We start from the raw sequence: 18,420 nt of genomic DNA on the forward strand, positions 1-18,420 counted from the left end.
GTGTATGAGTGTATTGCCTGCATGTATGTGAGTGCACCTGTGTCATACAATGCCTTGGAGGTCAGGAGAGGGAATCGGATTTCCCTGGAACTGGAGTTAAGGACGATTCGTAGCCACCATGTGAGTACTGGGAATCGAACCTGGGTCCTCTGCAAGAGCACTCAGCGCTCTTAACTGCTGAGCCATCTCTCTGGCCCCGAGCTATATGTTTTTAAACAAGTAACTGAGCTTCTGTGAGCTTAGTGGCCTTACCACAAAACAGGGTTGAAACAGCACTCCATCATAGGAGGGCTGTAAGGATGCCTATGTGCCCCACACAGAGGAGCCTCTCCATCAGTGGTTGCTGCTGGCCAGTACACAGCAGGTGTCCCATGAACTTCCATTTCCTTCATCACATCATGTCCAGCAGGCTGATCTCACCTTCTCTTCACCTGACTTCCAACTTCTCTTTCCTCAAGGGTCACCAAGCTCAAGGTCAAGCTCAGTGTCAAACCATTAGTATCCAAGGTCTCTGGTTCCCAAGGTACAGATACCTCAGCTATGGGAAGAGCCCCTGCTCTGGTTCCTGAGCTACTGACCCATCAGTACAGTTCCAGTACTGTTTCTCTTTAGAGTTTGTAGTCAGATATAAGCAGGGGACAGATGGACAGGGAAGGGAGGGGAAGCTCCCAGACACAGATGCACAACTGTTCCAGACTCCTCTGCTGAATGCAATGTGTGTATGTGTGGCTGGGGGAGGGGGAGTGAGGGGGGGGGTTCCAACACAGTAAGGCCCAGAGGGCACTGAGATATTCATGTAAATACAGAGAGTGGAGGACACAGGGCGGGGTGCAGTGGTGGTGGGGACGAAGGGACAGGGCGGCTGGTGGAGGGAGGCAGGAGGCTGTTTCAGTGTTTCAGTCTACTGGCAAATATGAAAACAGACAAAAATATCACAGCCGTGAAACTGGTTGGATGCCAAGTGAGCCAGATCTGTCAGGAATTCGACCCCAGTGTTAAGCCCCAGTGCTCGGGCTGTCATTGACACCATCGTGGTGGGGACAAGTGGGTCTTTAAATAGCCTGGTGTTTCAGAAGTGGGGGAGGCAGAATGTTAAATATGATGCCTGCTGCCATCCTGCCCCTCTCCAGGCCATAGTGTCTCACTTGGGTCTCAGGCAGGGCAAGCCTGCCTGGGGTTCACTCCAGTGGGGAGGGGGAACTTCTTCCATTATCAAAAAAAGATTCCTGGATCCTGAGTGTGGTGAGGCATGCTCTTAATCCCAGCACTCAGGAGGCAGAGACAGACTATCTCTGAGACTGAGGCCAGCCTGGTGTCCATAGCAAGTTCCAGGATAGCCAGGGCTACAAAATGATACCCTGTTACAAACAACAGCAACAACAACAAACTTCCTAGGCTGGCAAGATGGCTTAGAGGGTAAGGGCACTTGTGTCAAGCTGGATGATCTGAGTTTGATCCTGGGACTCACATGGGAAGGAGAGAGCCAACTCCCTCAAGTTGTTCTCTGATCTCCACATACAAGGCATGGTACATGCCTGTCCCACACATAATAAATAAATAAATGCAAATACTAAAAAGAATTCTCTTTCCTAACATTGCATGTTCTACTGGCTCTTGTCTGATAATTGGGAAGTCCTTCCTGAAGTGTAACCTTCATTCTGCTATAGCCTTAACCTATTTCTTCTCTTGTAGTTTCCTCAACAGAGGTGACACAATCAGTCTCTGTGACTTCATCTCTTGTCTACACTTGGGGACCTTTCACTACTAGAAGAAAGTAGGGAAGTGGTTTGGTCTCCTAGCTTGGCAGACAACCAGGGCCCCTACTCCATGATGTCAAGGACCACAGGCATGCAGAGCTCTGGCAGGTTCCCCAGCCCTGCCTGGCTCATGCCCAGCCCACACCTGGGTCTAAACTGCAAGGCAGGGCCACCTTCATATGTTGAAGCTTTGGGCTCCACTGGGGGACAGGATTTCCTCATCTGTCAGAGGAAAGACTGAGGAGACCCTTGCCCCAGGACAGAACCTACAGCTGGCGAAGCACTCTCCTACCCATAGTCGGGGTAAATCAGGGCCCCAATTGTTCTAGAAGACCCAGCCCAGGACAAGGTGCACTTCCACACCTTCTAGCCACTCCACTCAGGATCCCTCCCTCCTGCAGAAACCTATAAAGCTCAAGATCAAGTGTGAAATCCAAAGCAGATGGATAGAATGCATTGGTACCTACCTGTGATGCCAATACTCAGGAGAACTGAGTGTTGAAGGCCAACCTGGACTACACAGTGAGACCCTGATTCACAAAAAACAAAAACTAGGGGCTGGAGAGATGGCTCAGTGGTTATGAGCAGTGGCTACTCTTGCAGGGGACCTGGATTCAGATCCTAGTATCCACATGGTAGCTAATGACCATCCATAACTCCAGTTCTTGAGGATCTAATGCCCTCTTCTGGCCTCTGTGGGCACTGTGTGAGCTTGGTGCACTTACATACATGCAGGCAAAACACACACATAAAATTTTAAAAACCACATCATTCAACCAAAGTAGGTTCTGAGGCTGGCCAGGCCATTGAGGAGTGAGGCCACAGCAGAAGCTGGCTCTTGAACCCTGAAAGGACTTGCAATGGCGGGGGGGGAGTCCCCCTCAACTCTGGCATATGTCCCCACCAGAGGATCTGCACTGTGCCTTACAACTCCTAGAGCTCTGGGTCTGAGCCGTCCTGGGTGCTGCCTGACTCCTGCCTCCCAAGAGGCAAGCTTAGCTCCCTAGGTCAGAGCTGCTGTCTCCACAAGAATCTGATTCTGCCCTCAGGAGATCAGCCTGTCCTAGAGCCAGCTTGTGCTAGTGCCAGAGGCTAGCCTTATGGCCTCTGTTTGTTAGCTGTTAAATGGGGCCAAAGCATGTGTACCCCTCTCTGAGCCTTACCCAGAGCACAAAGTGTATGAGGATTATATGAGGAAATGTTGGTCGAGTGTTCAGGAGAAGCCCAGCACCACATGCCTTATGTTCTACAGGTCCTGGTGTTTTGTCTGTTTTTGAGATGGGGTCTTACTCTGTAGCTCTTGCTGTCTTAGAATCCACTATAGAACTCACTATGTGGTCCAGGATGGACTTGAGCTCATACTGATTGGCCTGCCTTTGCCTCTCTAGTGCTGGGATTTCAGGCATGAGCCACCACATCCAGTATAACCTCTGTTTCAAATAAAAAAAAATATTTTTTGAAACAGGGTCTCACTAAATGGTGACATCAAACTCAACTCCTTCTGTCGCAGCCTCCTGAGTCCTGGGATTCCACATGTGGGCCACTCTGCCCAAGTGTCCCATACTCTTTTCCGTTTCTTTGCTGTTATTCCATAACTCTTAACAATTACTATAAATATCAAAGGACAAATACTGAAGGACAGCCTCCTTACATGTCCACCTCCCAAGTCAGGCGCAATCTGCTCCCCTGAGCACACCTGTGCTATTGGCTGCCCTTGGGGACACCCAGAGGCAGCCTTCTCTTCTTGTCTGTCCAGTCAGCAATACTCAGAAGCACAGATATCTGTCTCCTTCCTGTCCTGCCCTAAGGCTCTTGGCCTTTCAGGTCTTCAGATGACCCTTAACCTCTGCTGCTATATACATTCTGTCTTCTGTCTAGAAGATTCCCCTGTTCTCTTCAGATTTACCCAGACACCTTCAACTCTCCATGTCTGTTGCACCTGCAGGGTTAGCCTTCTCTTCTTGCTCTGTACCGGCCCAGTCCCATCACACACCCTACAGCTTTTCCCTCCTCTGAGCTTCTTCACAGAAGAACTCAGATGTACTTTGACGTCCAATCATGTGATTATGAGACTAGTACCAGAGGGCAGGGACCTGTCTGTTTTTACGTGCTTTGGGGTCTCTAGCACCTAGCCAAGTACCTGGCATGCAGCAGGTGCCCACAGCATGGATGAATGGAGGCTCTGATAGCAGTAAGATGAGCCAGTAGGGATTTTTTCTTTAAGTCTAGCAGGGAAAGTCCTGCTACACAGACATTCATTGAAACTTCTTACTTTTACCCATTGCCTCTCTGTACCCCAGTTCATATTTCTCCCATAATTCCAGGCCCTGGATTCTGGCTCCTCAGATCAGCCATACTGTGAGGGTGAGAGCGCTTTCCCACTCAGATGCACCACACCTAGGCTCCTCCACCTGGGCTCTTCCAGGTACAGACTAGGACTAGGCTGAGCTCTAGTCAGAACTCTGGGCAGGAACAGAAATCATTTCAATCCTCCAGAGGGGTTTTGGGAAGACCTGTGATCCTGGCATGCGCTCTATTATCCATCTCTCATCCATGAGGGTTGTTTTTGCTTTTTTTTTTTTTTTTGGTATTTTTGTTACTTCACTTAGTATAACAGTTTCTAGTTTCATCTATTTACCTGAAAATTTCATTTTATTTTTCTTTACCACTGAGTAGAATTCCTCTTGTCCGCATGTATCCCTAGGGGGGTTGTTTTTGGTTTTTTTTTTTTTTTTGGCATTTTTGAGACAGGGTCTCCCTATAGCCCTAGCTGGCCTAAACTTGCTATGTAGACCAGGCTGGCCTCAAACTCACAGAGATCCGCCTGGTTCTGCCTCCCAAGTGCTGGCATTAAAAGTGTGTGCCACTATGCCCAAATCTGATTTGTGTTTGTAAACTGCCTGATTGAAGCTTTTAGTGGCTCCCTCACTGAAGAGAAGAACAGTGTGTGACCTCCCTCCTTCCCAAGCAAAGGAGCCTGGCACTCTTCTAGAATGTAAGGCCTGATGCTGCACCCTCCCTTTTCTCCACCTCACAGATACAACCTTAGCCCTAGAAAACGGAGGAAGCTGGTGGCTAGAAGCCCATCAGTGGGGACCTAAAAGCTCCTTTACCTAGGGAGGGCATACAGCAGCTTCCTGTCAGGCTACCTACCCAAGCGAAGGTCATGCAGGTGTGATACATGGGGGAGGAGGCTGGCACGGAGGTACGGTAGCGACAGAGCATCACCAGGCTGGCTAGGCCATTGAGGAGTGAGGCCACAGCAGAAGCTGGCTCTTGGATGAACAGGAACCGGGAGAAGGGCCACTGAAAAAGGAGCAGATGGAGGGGGTCTGAGGGAGAGGCAATCCCTAATTGGCCTTTTCAGTAGCATCAACAGGTATCCTGCTGGTTCCTCAGCAAGGGACTTTGGCCAAAGCCTCAGTTTCTCTCAAGCCAGTGAGCATTTCTACAGAAGTCCCTGATTAGTGTCATATTGTTTCCCTGGCCAGCAGGCACATTGCAATGGGAGCCTGACTCTAGGGACAGTGGGCAGGAGTGGTGGAAACACATAGATCTCCCATCTAGATCTAGGTTCCATCCCTCCTCAACCACTTCCCACAGTTCTCTGAGTGCCAGCTTGCTCTGTGGCAAATAGGGGTAAATACCTATCTCCTGACAACCTCCACAGGCCAAAGTGAGATAATGTTGGGTTGAAAGGCACCAGAAAGCTGGGCAATCTGATGGGTATTTCTGGTGATTTGAATTCCCATTGGAGAAGCAATGGGAAACATGGAAATTTGTCTCTGGTGCAAACTGGGCATCTCAGTTACCTACAAGAAGCCCAGCACCACTGTGAGGACACATGAAGGCTCCCAGGTATTCTTACTACAAATTCAGAAGCAGGACACATTAGTGCCATAGAAAAAGCAACAAATTTTGAGCACAGGTACCTGCCCCAAACACCCACCCCCTGTGACTCCCCACCTCAGACTGCTGAGATAGTGTGGGCCAACTGCAGGGTGTCTTGCTCCCACCATACAACCACCACAAACCTTCCCTGATCCTTCAACTCACCTTGCCATGGAACTGAGGCACTCTGTGACCCTCCTGGAGGTAGAGGCCAACAGTGACCCACATACACTCATACTTGCAGTCATCCTGACAAGTCCAGCCTGAAACAGATACACAGAGCTGTGGACTTCCCAGCTCAGGGAGGCACAGGCAGCCTGGTACAGCCCAGGCACAAATGGAGGCCAAGAACAAAGGGGCAGAGGGGGAGGATTTGGTTTGCTAAAGATGATATATTTAAGAGAGTTGTGGAAGTTCTAGAAACTAGGCTGTTTCTGGACAAACTTAACTCCACAATCATGGCTTGCACTGAGTTTGACTGGAAGCAGAGAGCTTTCAATTTATCTTATTAAGCTGGGCAGTGATATAATTGGTTGTTAGAACTGAGCTTTAATCTGGCAGAAGTAGAGCAGGTAACGAAGAGTGACGCAAGGCTGGGCCAGTGGGGGGGGGGTGTCCAGCAAAGCTGGAAAGAACCAGAAGAATCTACTTCCCACTTGCATAGAAAGGGTAGGCACATACTGAGGAGGAGTGTGCATAAACGTAATTTAGCACTGGGAACAAAGACAGCAGTTTCTTCTCCCTTTATCCAAGACAGGGCTCTTGGCCTCTGGTGGGCTCCTTCACAGAGACCTGGGTTTATACTTTGTCTTCCTGAAAGCAGGGTTTACTTTGCCTTGCCAGGGAGGAGCCCTTGCTAGCTTCCCACCTCCTGTGAAAATGAAGTCCAAACCCTCCCCCCTGACTCTCCCTGTTCTCTGGGTGAGCCAAGCTGCTGAGTGTACCTATGTCTGCCCAGGACCTCTACTCTCTCTCTGCATCCTCTGTCTGGAATGGAAAAGAGTAAGGATGACCTGGTGGTCAAGGAGGCCAGAACTGGAAATGCTGCTTCACCACTTTATAGAATGTGTGACCTTGGGCAAGGGACTTAACCTCTCTGAATGTCCCCATCTGTAAAATGGATTAGAGAAACTACCTCAAAGGGTTGTGGTGAAAGTTAACTGAGCTACTGTGACATCTGTCCCGTGTAGGTCCTCATAGTCACATGATCCATATCCAAGTTTTACCTACCAATTCAATTGCCTCTTCCTTAAAATGTCCCATGATCTTCGCTGCCCCCATGCCTTAAAGCAGAGTGCATTCCTTCCTCTTCCAAATGCATCTAATGTTTAATCTATGGGTCCATTAGGGCTCAAATCATTCGCTCCTTGAGACGACTAATTAGTTCCCTCCCTTGGGGTCTATAAGCCCAGAAGGGGAGGACCACGGTCTGCCTTGTGGGTTATCACAGGGCTTCTAGACAGCTTTAAACAAGTATTAATTTGAATAAATAGAGTGAAGCTTCAGGTGACCCCCACCACACTCGGGAGGCTCCACTCACTCACAAAGGAATCCATGGGGAAACTGAGGTTCAGTGATTGCAGAGTAGAGGCTGGCAATGGGCGGGGCTAAATCCAGAGGGCGGGGCTTACCCAGGGAGGTGCTTACCGGCTAGGCTCATGTAGATTGGCTGGCGGGAGCGGAAGTGCTTCAGTGCATTCCCGGAGCAGTTCCGCTCCTCGCACCCGAGAACGCAGTTGCGGTACACCGGCTCGCGGTCACCCTGGGAGCCGCACGCGAGCCCGACCGCTGCGGTTAGCAGTACTAGGCGCGCGGCACGCCAAGCCATCCCGTCACCCTGGCCCGCCGCTGTGGGAGGAGCTTGGGAGCGTACAGAGTCCACACTTCCGTAACAGCCGGAAGTGTCCGCGTTAGTCGTTGCACTCTCCGCTGATGCCCGCCCACTTTAAATAAAAGTCCCCGGATTTTTGTGGGCGGGACCCTTTTGTTATCTCCTTGTATTAAAACAAAAGTGAGGGGGAAGGGGCGTCGGTGCCTTAGGCTCGAATTGAAGTGAACTTTTTCTCTCTTCTCCGGGGTCTCTTTGTTTCCAGCCGGCCGCCTTCTGCCACCAGCCCTGTTAGATTTCAGTTACAAATGGATCTGCCGCGCCACTTCTCTCCATTTCTTCTGCTGTCTTTCTCACCGTTGCAGTAGTTCTTTTGTTTTGAGTCAGCTGGTTGGAATCCCCTATGTAGACCATGCTGGCCTTGAACTTAAAGAGATAACCTGCCTCAGTCTCCCGTTAAAGGCGAGCGCCACCACAGCCCGGCTGCCGAAGTTCATAACGGATTTCCTAGTCACTTATTTTATCCCCTCCAGTCAGCGCTCCGTTTTCTAAAAATTCAAATTTGACCTAGTCACTTTCCTTCTTAGCATTCTTTAAATTCTAACTCCACAACTCTGTATGATCTGACCAGCTGGTCTCCACTTCAAAGGACCATGGCCCCCAGGCCTCCTGTCCTGGCCCCATTTATACCACTGTTACTCTAGCTTTTGCTCATTTTTCTGTTATCAATTGAAGACCACCTTCTGGGGGTGATTGCTAACATCGGCAGGGTAATATGCAACATCTTATTTTCTCCATAAGGGATGGAGACCTTTCCTGTTCACCTTCAGCACTAATGTGGAACTGGACTCAGAAGAGGCCTCCTACTTCCCTGTCCCTTCCTTCGCTTAAAAACCTGAGTTCTATCTCCAGAGCTCAGGTGAAGGTTAAAGGAGAGAACCAATCCCATACAGTTGTCCTCTGACCTCCACACAAGCACCGTAGCACATGCAGGCACACATCATGCACACACATACGCACAACAGCAATCATAAAACTCTTGAGGGCTGGAGAGATGGCTCAGTAATTAAGAGGATGTATTACTCTTGCAGATGACCTGAGTTCCATTCCCAGCACCCATATTGGGTGGTTCATAATCCCCACTCTTTTTTTTTTTTTTTTTTTTTTTTTTTTTTTTTTTTTTCTGTCTTTTTTTTTGGCCTGGAGCTCACTATGTAGACCAGGCTGGCCTTGAACTCAAAGAGATCCACCTGCCTCTGCCTCCCAAGTGCTGGGATTAAAGGTGTGCACCACCATGCCCAGCTAATCCCCACTCATTTAAACGTCAAGGAATCCAAGACCTTCTGTCTTTCTCAGGCAACCCCCTTTCCACACACAAACATAAAAAAAAAATTAAAAAAAAATCTGAGAAATTCTCTGAATCCCTAATCTGGAGCTGTCAGCATAGGTCCTTACTGAAGTAGAGGAATAAATAATAATAACAACAATAATAAAGACCCTTGGGAATTGGACATTTACCTTAATGCATCTCCCTGCATAACCACTAGCACCCAACTCTGATTGAAGCTTTGGAGTTATGTAGTTAATCATTGCCTTTCTTTCTCATCCATTCTCATCATCTCTAGTTGTTTTTTTCTCTTTATCCTGGAAGAGGAGCTAGGGTTGGAGTGTTGGGGCAGGAGTGGAATACCCATGGGATTCCATTCATTCACCCAGCAAACATTTCAGGAGTGCATCACTAACGCTGTATTTTCTGTGAATGGCACTTCTTCAAGTTAAGTATAATAAAGGAGCTGGAGAGATGCTTCAGTAGTTTAAGAGCACTGGCTGGTCTTGCAGAGGACCCAGGTTTGATTCCCTGCACCCATATGGTGGCTAACAAGTGTCTGAAATTTTGGTTTTAGAAGATACATCGCTCTCTTCTGGCCTCCATGGGCATTTCATGCACATGATGCCCTTACGTACATGCAGGCAAAATACTCATACACATAAAATAAACTAAATTAATATACACATATATAACATAATGTCCTTGAAGTTGACCTTCCAGTTGATAGACTAGGAAATCGATACTTTTCCTCTGGAAATAAGGTCTCAATGTATAGCCCAGGGTGGGCTCCAACTTGTAATCTTCCCACCTCTACTTCCCAAATGCTGGGATTAGAGGCATGTGCCACCCCACTTCCATCTGACTGGGAAATTGAAATGAAAAAGCAAGCACTCAGGACTCCAGTAAAAGCAATCAAGTGCGAAAACTATCTTATAACTTACAACCCATCCTTCTAATGATACATTTTTTTGTCCTTACTATTTTGAAGCTGTATGTCTTTTTGATGATCCCTATTTGAAGACAAGGACATTTAGGATAAAAGAGGATGAAATCTTGACAAGGAAGGCTTCACCCTTTGAGCAAACTAGGCAGAGATAGGACTTCTTTAAAACTTTCTTTTCTTTCTTTTTTTTTTTTTGGTCTTTTTGAGATAAGGTCTCCCTGTAGCCTCAGCTGTCCTGAAACTCACTGTGTAGACCAGGCTGGCCTTGAACTCACAGAGATCTGCCTGCCTCTGCCTCCCAAGTGCTGGGACTACAGGCATGTGCCACCATGCCCAGCAAAACTTTCTTATTTTTATAGATATTTTATTTATTTTATGTATATGAGTGTATTGCCTGCATGTAAGTGCACTTGTGTCATGCAATGCCTGTGGAAGTCAGAAGGTGTCGGATACCCTGGAACTGGAGTTATGGATGGCTGTTAGCCACTATGTGGGTGTTGGGAATCGAACCTGGGTCCTCTGCAAGAGTAGTCAGTGCTCTTAATGGCTGAGCCATCTCTCCAGTACTGTCCTTTAAAACTTTTAAGATCTATTTTGTTCTCCTGTTCTAGGATTAGAATCTAGAGCCTGTGGCCAAGCATGGTAGCACACATCTGTAATCCCAGCACCTGGGAGGTGGAACAGGGATTAAGAGTTCAATGCTAGCCTCAGCTGTAGCAAATTCAAGGCTAGCCTGGGCTACATATGGATTATTTAAAAAAAAATAATGCCAGGCATGGTGGTACATACCTTTAATCCCAGCACTTGGGAGACAGAAGCAGGCAGATTTCTGTGAGAACAAGGCTAGCCTTGTCTATAAGCAAGTTCCAGGCCAACTGGGGCTACAAGGAGACTGTATTTTGAAAAAAAAAAATTATAGCCTGCTGGGTAGTTACTCTACTGCTAAACTGCATTACCTGCATTATTTGCATTACCTTCATTACCTGCCTCTTAGGTTCCTGTTCTATACCAGACATATTTGGTAAATCCCTCAGTAAATATAATTCATAAATAATAATATAGTTGAGTTGCCTTTAATTGTTGAAATTTGCTACATTTACATATTTTAATAAAATAATATTGTTTAGTCCATGCAATGGTGCATGTCTATAGTCCTTGAACTTGGGAGGTGGAAACTGGAGGCTCAGGAGTTCAAGGCCAGCCTGGGCTATGTGAGACTCTGTCTCAGAAAACAAAAACAGGGCCAACAAGATGACTCAGAGGGTGAGGACGCTTGCTACTAAGCCAGACAACTTGAGATACATCCCTGTCCTCTGACCTCCACATGCAGCCTGTGGCATTCTCATATCCCCATTATATACACAAAGTATAAAATTTTGTGTATTTTTTATTTTTGTGTTTTGCCTGCATGTAAGTATACCACATTTGTGCAATGTCCGAAGAGGTCAGAAGAAGGTATTGGATCCCCTGGAATTGTAGTTACAGATGGTTGTTAGCTGCTATGTGTGTGCTAGGAATCAAACCCAGGTCCTCTAGAAAAACAGTAAGTGTTCTTAGCCACTGAGCCATCTCTCCAGCCCCCAAACTGCAAAATTTTTTAAAGAGAAAAAAACAAAACTAATGTTCATAGTTTTCTTTTCATATTTTGGAGATTACAGTGAAAATTTGTTCAGGTTCCCAGCATTTCACAGGCCCTCAAATCCTATTCTTAAATGCCTGATGGAGAAAATAATTCTAGTGGAGATTTTTGTTCTTTATTCCATTGTTAAACAAAATTATAGAAGGCCATTGTTTGGGCTGAGCACCTGTACTATGCCCCAAGAACCAGACCAACTCAAATTGGAGTCACTTGTGCAAAAATGCTACATAATCAGCCGGGCATGGTGGTGCATGCTTTTAATCCTAGCACTTGGGAGGCAGAGGCAGGAGGATCTTTTTGAGTTTGAGACCAACCTGGTCTACATAGCGAGTTCCAGGCCAGCTGGGGCTACAGGGAGACCCTGTCTCAAAAAGATAGGAAAAAAAAAAAAAAGAAAAAGAAAGAAAGAATCCTACATCATCAAACAATATTTAGAGAGGCAGATAGATACCAAATTAAACAAGTTACTAAAAACAGGTGATTCTGGTCAACTTTAGTCAGTGTAGTAAATTCTCTCTCTGATTTAATCCTTACATAAAGTAAGCTGGGGGCTGGAGAAATGGCTCCAGTTAAGAGTGCTTCTTGCCCTTGTAGAGGACCCAGGTTTAGTTCCTAGCATCCATATAACGGCTGATAACCAGCTGCAACTCCAGTTCTAGGGGATTGGACACCCTCGTCTAGCCTTCCTAGGCATTGCACATACATGGTACACCTACATACATGCAGACAAAACACTTATACACATAAGCATGGTGGCACATGGCCTTTAATCTCAGCACTCAGAAGGCAGAGGCAGGTGAATCTCTGTGAGATAGAAGCCAGGCCTGGTCTACATAATGAGTTCCAGGCCAGCTTGTGCTACAGAGAGACCTTGTCTCAAAAACAAAAATGAAGCAAAACAAATAAAACAGTAATCTGAAGTGGGGCTGGGAGTTTAGGTCAGTGGTAGAGCACTTGCATAGCCTGTCCAAAGCCCTGGGTTAAATCCCCAGGCAATAAAGAAGGAAAAAGTAATGTGATGCTAGCCAAGCAGTGTTTTTTTCTACTGTGTTTCCTTGTTCTCACTTTACAAACCCACTGTCCTGCTATTACCAGTGTGAGTGTGCACTCTATTTAGTAGAGTGGAGGCTGTCCCATTTATGAATCAGAAAGGAAAGCAAATTAGATATTAGATTGATCACTGAGTTTATTGTCATTTTGTCTTAAAATTTATTTTATATTCTATTTATTTTGTTTGTGTTTGTATTGGGTATGGATGTCCCACAGTAGATGGAGGCCAGAAAACAACTTGTAAGAGTCTGTTCTCGTCTTCCATCGTGGGTGCCAGTAATCAAACTCATGTCGTTAGGCTTGGCAGCAGGTGTCTTTTCCCACGGTGCCATTTCCCTGGCTCCTCTTTTTTTTTTTTTTTTTTTTTTTTTTTTTTTTTTTTTTGGTCTTTTTGAGACAGGGTTTCCCTGTAGCCCCAGGCTGGCTTTGAACTCACAAAGATCTGCCTGCCTCTGCCTCTCAAGTGCTGGGATTAAAGGCCTGACCTTGGCTCCTCATTTTGCCTTTTGACAGGGTGTTGCCTCTTGGGACAGCTCTTGAAAGTTTCCTTGACAACAGTTACCTGGTGCTTCCCTTTCTCAGCTTTTCTTCCTAGAGTCCCCATTTCCCCATCGTATCCTATTACTGTGAACTTGTATTTGGCTTTCTGTTTGAGCCACAGGCTGAAAAGTTGTGGACTTATTCTTTCAATTTGAGCTACTGAGCCCTACTGTGTGGTGGCCATTGCACTAATGGAGGGAGAAAAAAATGAATCAAAGGGGTACCCAGCCACATTTGAAGCCCTACATTCAATTCCCAGAACTTTCCCCTCCCTTCAAAAAAAATATCCCAAGTCCAAGGAGGAGAAAGACAAGACAACTGCACAGTGTGACAAGGGCTCAAAGCAAGCTGGCCGTATTCTTAGAGCAGACTAGGAAACAGTCCTCAGTAAAGGCTCCTTACTGGTGGGGTACAGTGCTCTGGGAACAGAGTGATGAACAAGGCACTGTATTTGTAGTCAGGACTGGAAGACAAACCAGAATCAAAGAAAAGATCAAGTGAGATAACTTCACTGCTAGGTTAGGAGCTCATTGCAGCCCTATGTGGTGGCACTTGCCTGTAATCCCAGCACTTAGAAGGCAGAGGCAGGTGGATTACTGTGAGTTCCAGGTCAGCCAGGGCTACATAGTGAGTCTGTATCTCAAAATAAACAACCAAGCAAAAAAATGAAGAAAGAAAAAAATACAAAAGCCAGGCATGGTGGCACACACCTTTAATCCCAGCACTTGAGAGGCAGAGGCAAGTGGATCTCTGTGAGTTCAAGGCCAGCCTGGTCTACATAGTGAGTTCTAGGCTAGCTGGAGGTAGAGGGAGACCTTGTCTCAAAAAGACCAAAAATGAAAAAAAAATGTAAAAATTCATGGGTGGGTAAACGTTGGATGGAAGATAAGTTAGGCAGAGTAATAGTGGCCTAGGGAGGGCAGAGATGGGGAGGTGGAAAAGCCTACTTAGTGCTCAGGATGCAGAATGTCTCTAGGGGGATGGTGAAACCTGCCCTGCACACACCTGGGCAGATAGTTCCAGGCAGAGGAACCACCAGTGCAAAAGACCCAAGGCAAGAAGAAGCTTGCTATTTTGGAAAAGTAGAAAAATTGCCTCAGGGCTGGAATGCTGTGATCCTGAAGCTACAACCAGAGCTCAGGCCTGTGGGGTCTCCAGGGTCCTGTGGACATTGCAGATGATGAGGAGCCACAGAGCCCTGGAGCAAGCCCATAATCTGATTTCTGTTTAAAAGAAAAAGGACTGTAGGAGCCAAGAGATGGTACTTTAGTCCAGAGGAGAAAGGATAAAGGCTTAGATTTGTTGATGATAGTAGTAGAAAAAGTACCAATGCACAGAGGAGTTGATGCATATTTTATTTTATCTTAATTTAGTTTAGTTTTAGAGACAGGGTCTTACTATGTAGCTCAGCCTAGCCTTAGACTTGTGATCCTATCACCCCAGCTTCCCAAATGCTGGGATTACAGGCAGTCACCACCACCTTTGGTTTAGTAGTTAACAGATTTGAAAGAATGAATGGTTATGTGGAGTCTAGTGACACAGGCCTGTCATCCCAACTACTCTGGAGTCTGAGGCAGGAGGATCACAAGTTCAAGACCTGCCTGGGCTACAGAGTGAGTTTAAGGTTAGCCTGGGCAACTGTCTCAAAAGAAAGGTAAAAATGAGCTGGAGAGATGGCTCAGCAATTAAGAGCACTGGCTGCTCTTGCAGAAGACCCAGATTTGAATCCCAGAACCCACATGACAGCTAACAACCATCCATAACTCCAGTTCCAGGAGACCGGACACCCTCTTCTGTCCTCTGTGGATACTGCACGACATGAGTGCACTTACATACATGCAGGCATAACACTCATACACATAAAATAAAAACAAATAAATCAAAGCCAGGTGTAGTGGCACATGCCTTCAGTCCCAGCACTCAGGAGGCAGAGGCAGGTGGATCTCTGTATGAGGCCAGCCTGGTCTACATATTGAGTACCAGGCCATCTGGGGCTACAGGGAGAAAAAATCCCGCCCCCCCAAAAAAAAATCAAAAAAGAAATTAGCTGCATGTGGTGGCACACACCTTTAATCCCAGCACTTGGGAGGCAGAGGCAGGTGGATCTTTGTGAGTTCGAGGCCAGCCTGGTCTACATAGTGAGTTCCCGGCCAGCTGGGGCTACAAGGAGAACCTGTCTCAAAAAGACGAAAAAAAGAAAAAAAAGAAATTAAAAAAAAAAAAGAAAACTAAATTGAGGGCTGGGGATATAGTTTAATCGTTGAGCACTTGACTAGCATGTGTGAGACCTTGGACTCAGTTCTCAGTATGGAAAAAAAAATGACTGGATGTAAAGAGCGAGAAAAGAGAAGAATCAACAAGGCAGATTCAGTCAGCAAAGTAATTTGAAACTAGAATTGTAGCCTAAATCAGGATTTCATGACTGGCATATGCTCCAGAAGCTTCTTAACCATCTCTTTCCAAAGCCAAAAGCTAGAGACAAGAGTACCTAGGGCACACCTCAGTGGTCTGTACTCTATCAGCTGGAAAGGTAAACTTGGGGTCCCAAAGAGTCATGTGGAACAGGAGAGTTGGGGAGAAGACTCAGTGCTCATGAAACAAAGAACCTGGACCTTGGAAAAGGGGTATCTCAATGAGATTCTTAGGGGCCAAGTGTGAGAGTTTGAGGGGTCTTCACCCCCACATCAAATCCTAAAATACTGATTGGAAGCTGGGCACGGCAGCAAATGCTCACTACCTGGGAGGCTGAGGGGTAGCGTGACTTGAGTCCAGGAGCTCAAGGCCAGATTGGACAATATATCAAGATTCCGTCTTCAAAACAGAAACAGAAACAGAAAACATTCTGGAACCATTCTGTGCAATTCTCCCATCCTTCATTTGAAGTAAAGTCCTAGTCAAGATCACAAGCAAAGTGACTCTGAGGAAAAACCCCGATGAGCTAAGGATACATACTAAATAGGCGGTATAAACAGGCTGAGAGTGGAGACTAGTACCCAGATAGCCTTGCACACATGGGCCATGATGGCTCTTACACATGCCATCTCATACATGCACAAGACCCTGGGGAGTCCTTGGACAGAGGTTTGTATTTTTTTTATAGAAATGGTCTCATTATCAGAGGTTCATTTTTGTTCTTGCAAAACAGATTTGAGAAACAAAAGCAATTCCAGGGCCTTGGGCCTACATTCCTCAAATGTAGGTGAGAGGAGCTAAGGAGGCACCAGCAGGCCCAGGGTCAGCCCAGCCTGATATTGGGCACTATCCCTGAGACTGGGGCCAAGCCTGGGGCTAAGCCAGGACTAGGAAGCAGCCTTCTGGTGGTTAGGCTACCCCTAGTCATAAAAGGCCATCTTTAGGAAGGACTATTTTTCTTATCAGAAGTTTCTAAATTATTCTTCTTTGTTACCAGAGAGGCCTTGCGCCTACTTGGGGGACTCTTTCCACCTAACTAATCCGTACAAACACTTCCCCCAGCAAGCTGCACCCCAGCCTCAAGGCTCTATAAGGGCAGGCAGGCCCTGGTTTAGTGGCATGGACCTCGGACTGTGGACTGGACCATTCCCTCCCTTTTACTGTTTGTTTTCACTCCTCTGACCTTAGGCTGGCTGGTGAGGAAGGTAGAGGGGAGGAGACGGAGACACACACACACACACACACACACACACACACACACACACACACGCACGCGCGCACGCACTACACAGACACAGACACACACCACAGCACACCTTCTGTGCCCCCCAGGCTGGTCAATGATTGACTGGCATTTCACAGGCCACTGATTTCAGACCCCAGCTTGGTGACCCTTAGAGGTCACCTCCATCTTCCAGAGCCCCATTCCTGCCTCTTCAGTGTCACTGGTCTCCATAGTCTCTTCTGTTACCCAGGACCTTCTCAGGTGAATCTTGGGCACCTCACCCTCTGACTCTGAGTGTGTGGCCCCTGTCCTGCAGTCACCCCTTCTTCTGCCTGTCTCTGTCTTCACAGACCCCTCACTGGGCTCTTCTCACAAACACTCGCCCCCCTTCTCACAAACACTGTGCCCCCCTTCTTCCCCAGGCTCCCCCCTCAGTCTTTGTCCCCAGGCATCCTCTTTCCTTGGCTTTTCTGCAGGCCCTGCTAGAGCGGCAGTTAAGCAGCAAGTCAATTGAATCAGCAGTGCCCACCCAGCCCCCCTTCTCTTCTTGTCAAACACCAGACAAGGTTTTTTCCTTTTCCTTCCAGTCTCTGAATGCACTCTTTCTCTTTGGGAGGCTCAGCCCTCCGGAGCCTCCTCCCCAGGGCGTGAGTTCTGACCCCAGCTCCTCCCCCATGCCTCTTCCTACCGACTCAGCACCAGGCTCCACCCTCCCTGCAGCTCACTAGGGCAGAACATTGTCTGCAGTACCCGGCTTCTTCCAGGGGTCTGGGATGCCCAGAGGGTGGGTTTGCCTGCCTGGCAAGGAGTGAGGGAAAGAGGAAGAGGTGTTTTTGTAGATGGAGGGACCCTGGTAGCTTCTTGGAGGAGCCATCTATGCTCTCCCCATAGTGGTCTAGGGAGAGGGTAGGCTCACAGGTCCCTTGCTTAAAGATAACGATCATGGCCTGGTTCCCAGCTCAGTTCTGTGGCCTTGGAAAGTTGCTTTACGTTTTGGAATCTTAAGGCATCTCACAAAATGAAGAATGATGGTATAGTACCAGCCTCCTGGAACCCCCAAAGACCACTGAGAGGAGGAATTCAGCTGCAGAGTGGTGAAGAGTAGGGATCCAACAAATGAGGCCAATCTCAGCAGTTCTCAAGGTTGAACTACTGCAAGAGGGTGGGGTGGGTGGATGGGCTTTGGGAAAAGGGACACTTCTCATCTGACCTTGATGGTGTCTCCAAGGGCACATGCCCACTTGCCCAGGTACAAGCATGCCAGTGTATGACCAGCAAGTGACTCTCAGAGCCAGGTCAGTATGTAGTCTCCCAGAAGAGCTGAGAAGTTGAAGGTCTGAGGGACAATAGATTAGGTCCTGGGGCTGAAGAGATGGCTCAGCAGTTAAGAGCACTGGCTGCTCTTACAGAGGACCTGGCTTGATTCCCAGCATCCACATGGCAGCTAACAACTCTAGTTCCAGGAGAATCCAGCTTTCTTCTGACCTCCATGGGCATTGCACAACACAGGTGCACTTACACACATGCAGGCAGTACACTCATACACATTAAAAAAAAAAAAAAATTAGGTCTTGGGCTGGATGATGGGGCCAGGGAATGGTCCTGGTTTTGTTAATGGTTCGGTTGTTCCTATTGCCCTAAGATGTCCTGGGCAAATTTCTTATCTCTTTGACCTTCAATTTCCCTAATCCTCAAATATATTTATTTTGTTATTAAATCTTTTTGAGACAGGGTCTCCCTGTAGCCCCAGCTGACCTGGAACTCACTATGTAGACCAGGCTGGCCTCGAACTCACAAAGATACAC

General features: G+C 47.3%; 1 protein-coding gene across 4 annotated transcripts in view; it reads right to left on the reverse strand.

Moving 5' to 3' along the window:
- The window catches only part of Pgap3 (post-GPI attachment to proteins 3), a 15,098-nt gene extending 7,533 nt beyond the window's left edge, over window positions 1–7,565 (reverse strand). The window contains exons 1-3 of one of the 4 annotated variants that reach the window (XM_008845314.3): window positions 7,296–7,565; window positions 5,814–5,911; window positions 4,911–5,063 (exon numbers count right to left, since the gene is read on the reverse strand). In XM_008845314.3, the coding sequence (XP_008843536.1) occupies window positions 4,911–5,063; window positions 5,814–5,911; window positions 7,296–7,476 (432 nt within the window). In that variant the 5' untranslated portion in view covers window positions 7,477–7,565. The remainder of the gene's footprint in view (window positions 1–4,910; window positions 5,064–5,813; window positions 5,912–7,295) is intronic. The other 3 variants (XM_008845315.3, XM_008845316.3, XM_008845317.3) reach the window with 3 other exon arrangements.
- Window positions 7,566–18,420: the final 10,855 nt, after the last annotated feature.

The sequence above is a fragment of the Nannospalax galili genome, unplaced genomic scaffold (genome assembly GCF_000622305.1).
Source record: "Nannospalax galili isolate Female #2095 unplaced genomic scaffold, S.galili_v1.0 scaffold1382, whole genome shotgun sequence".
Classification (NCBI taxonomy): Eukaryota; Metazoa; Chordata; class Mammalia; order Rodentia; family Spalacidae; genus Nannospalax; species Nannospalax galili.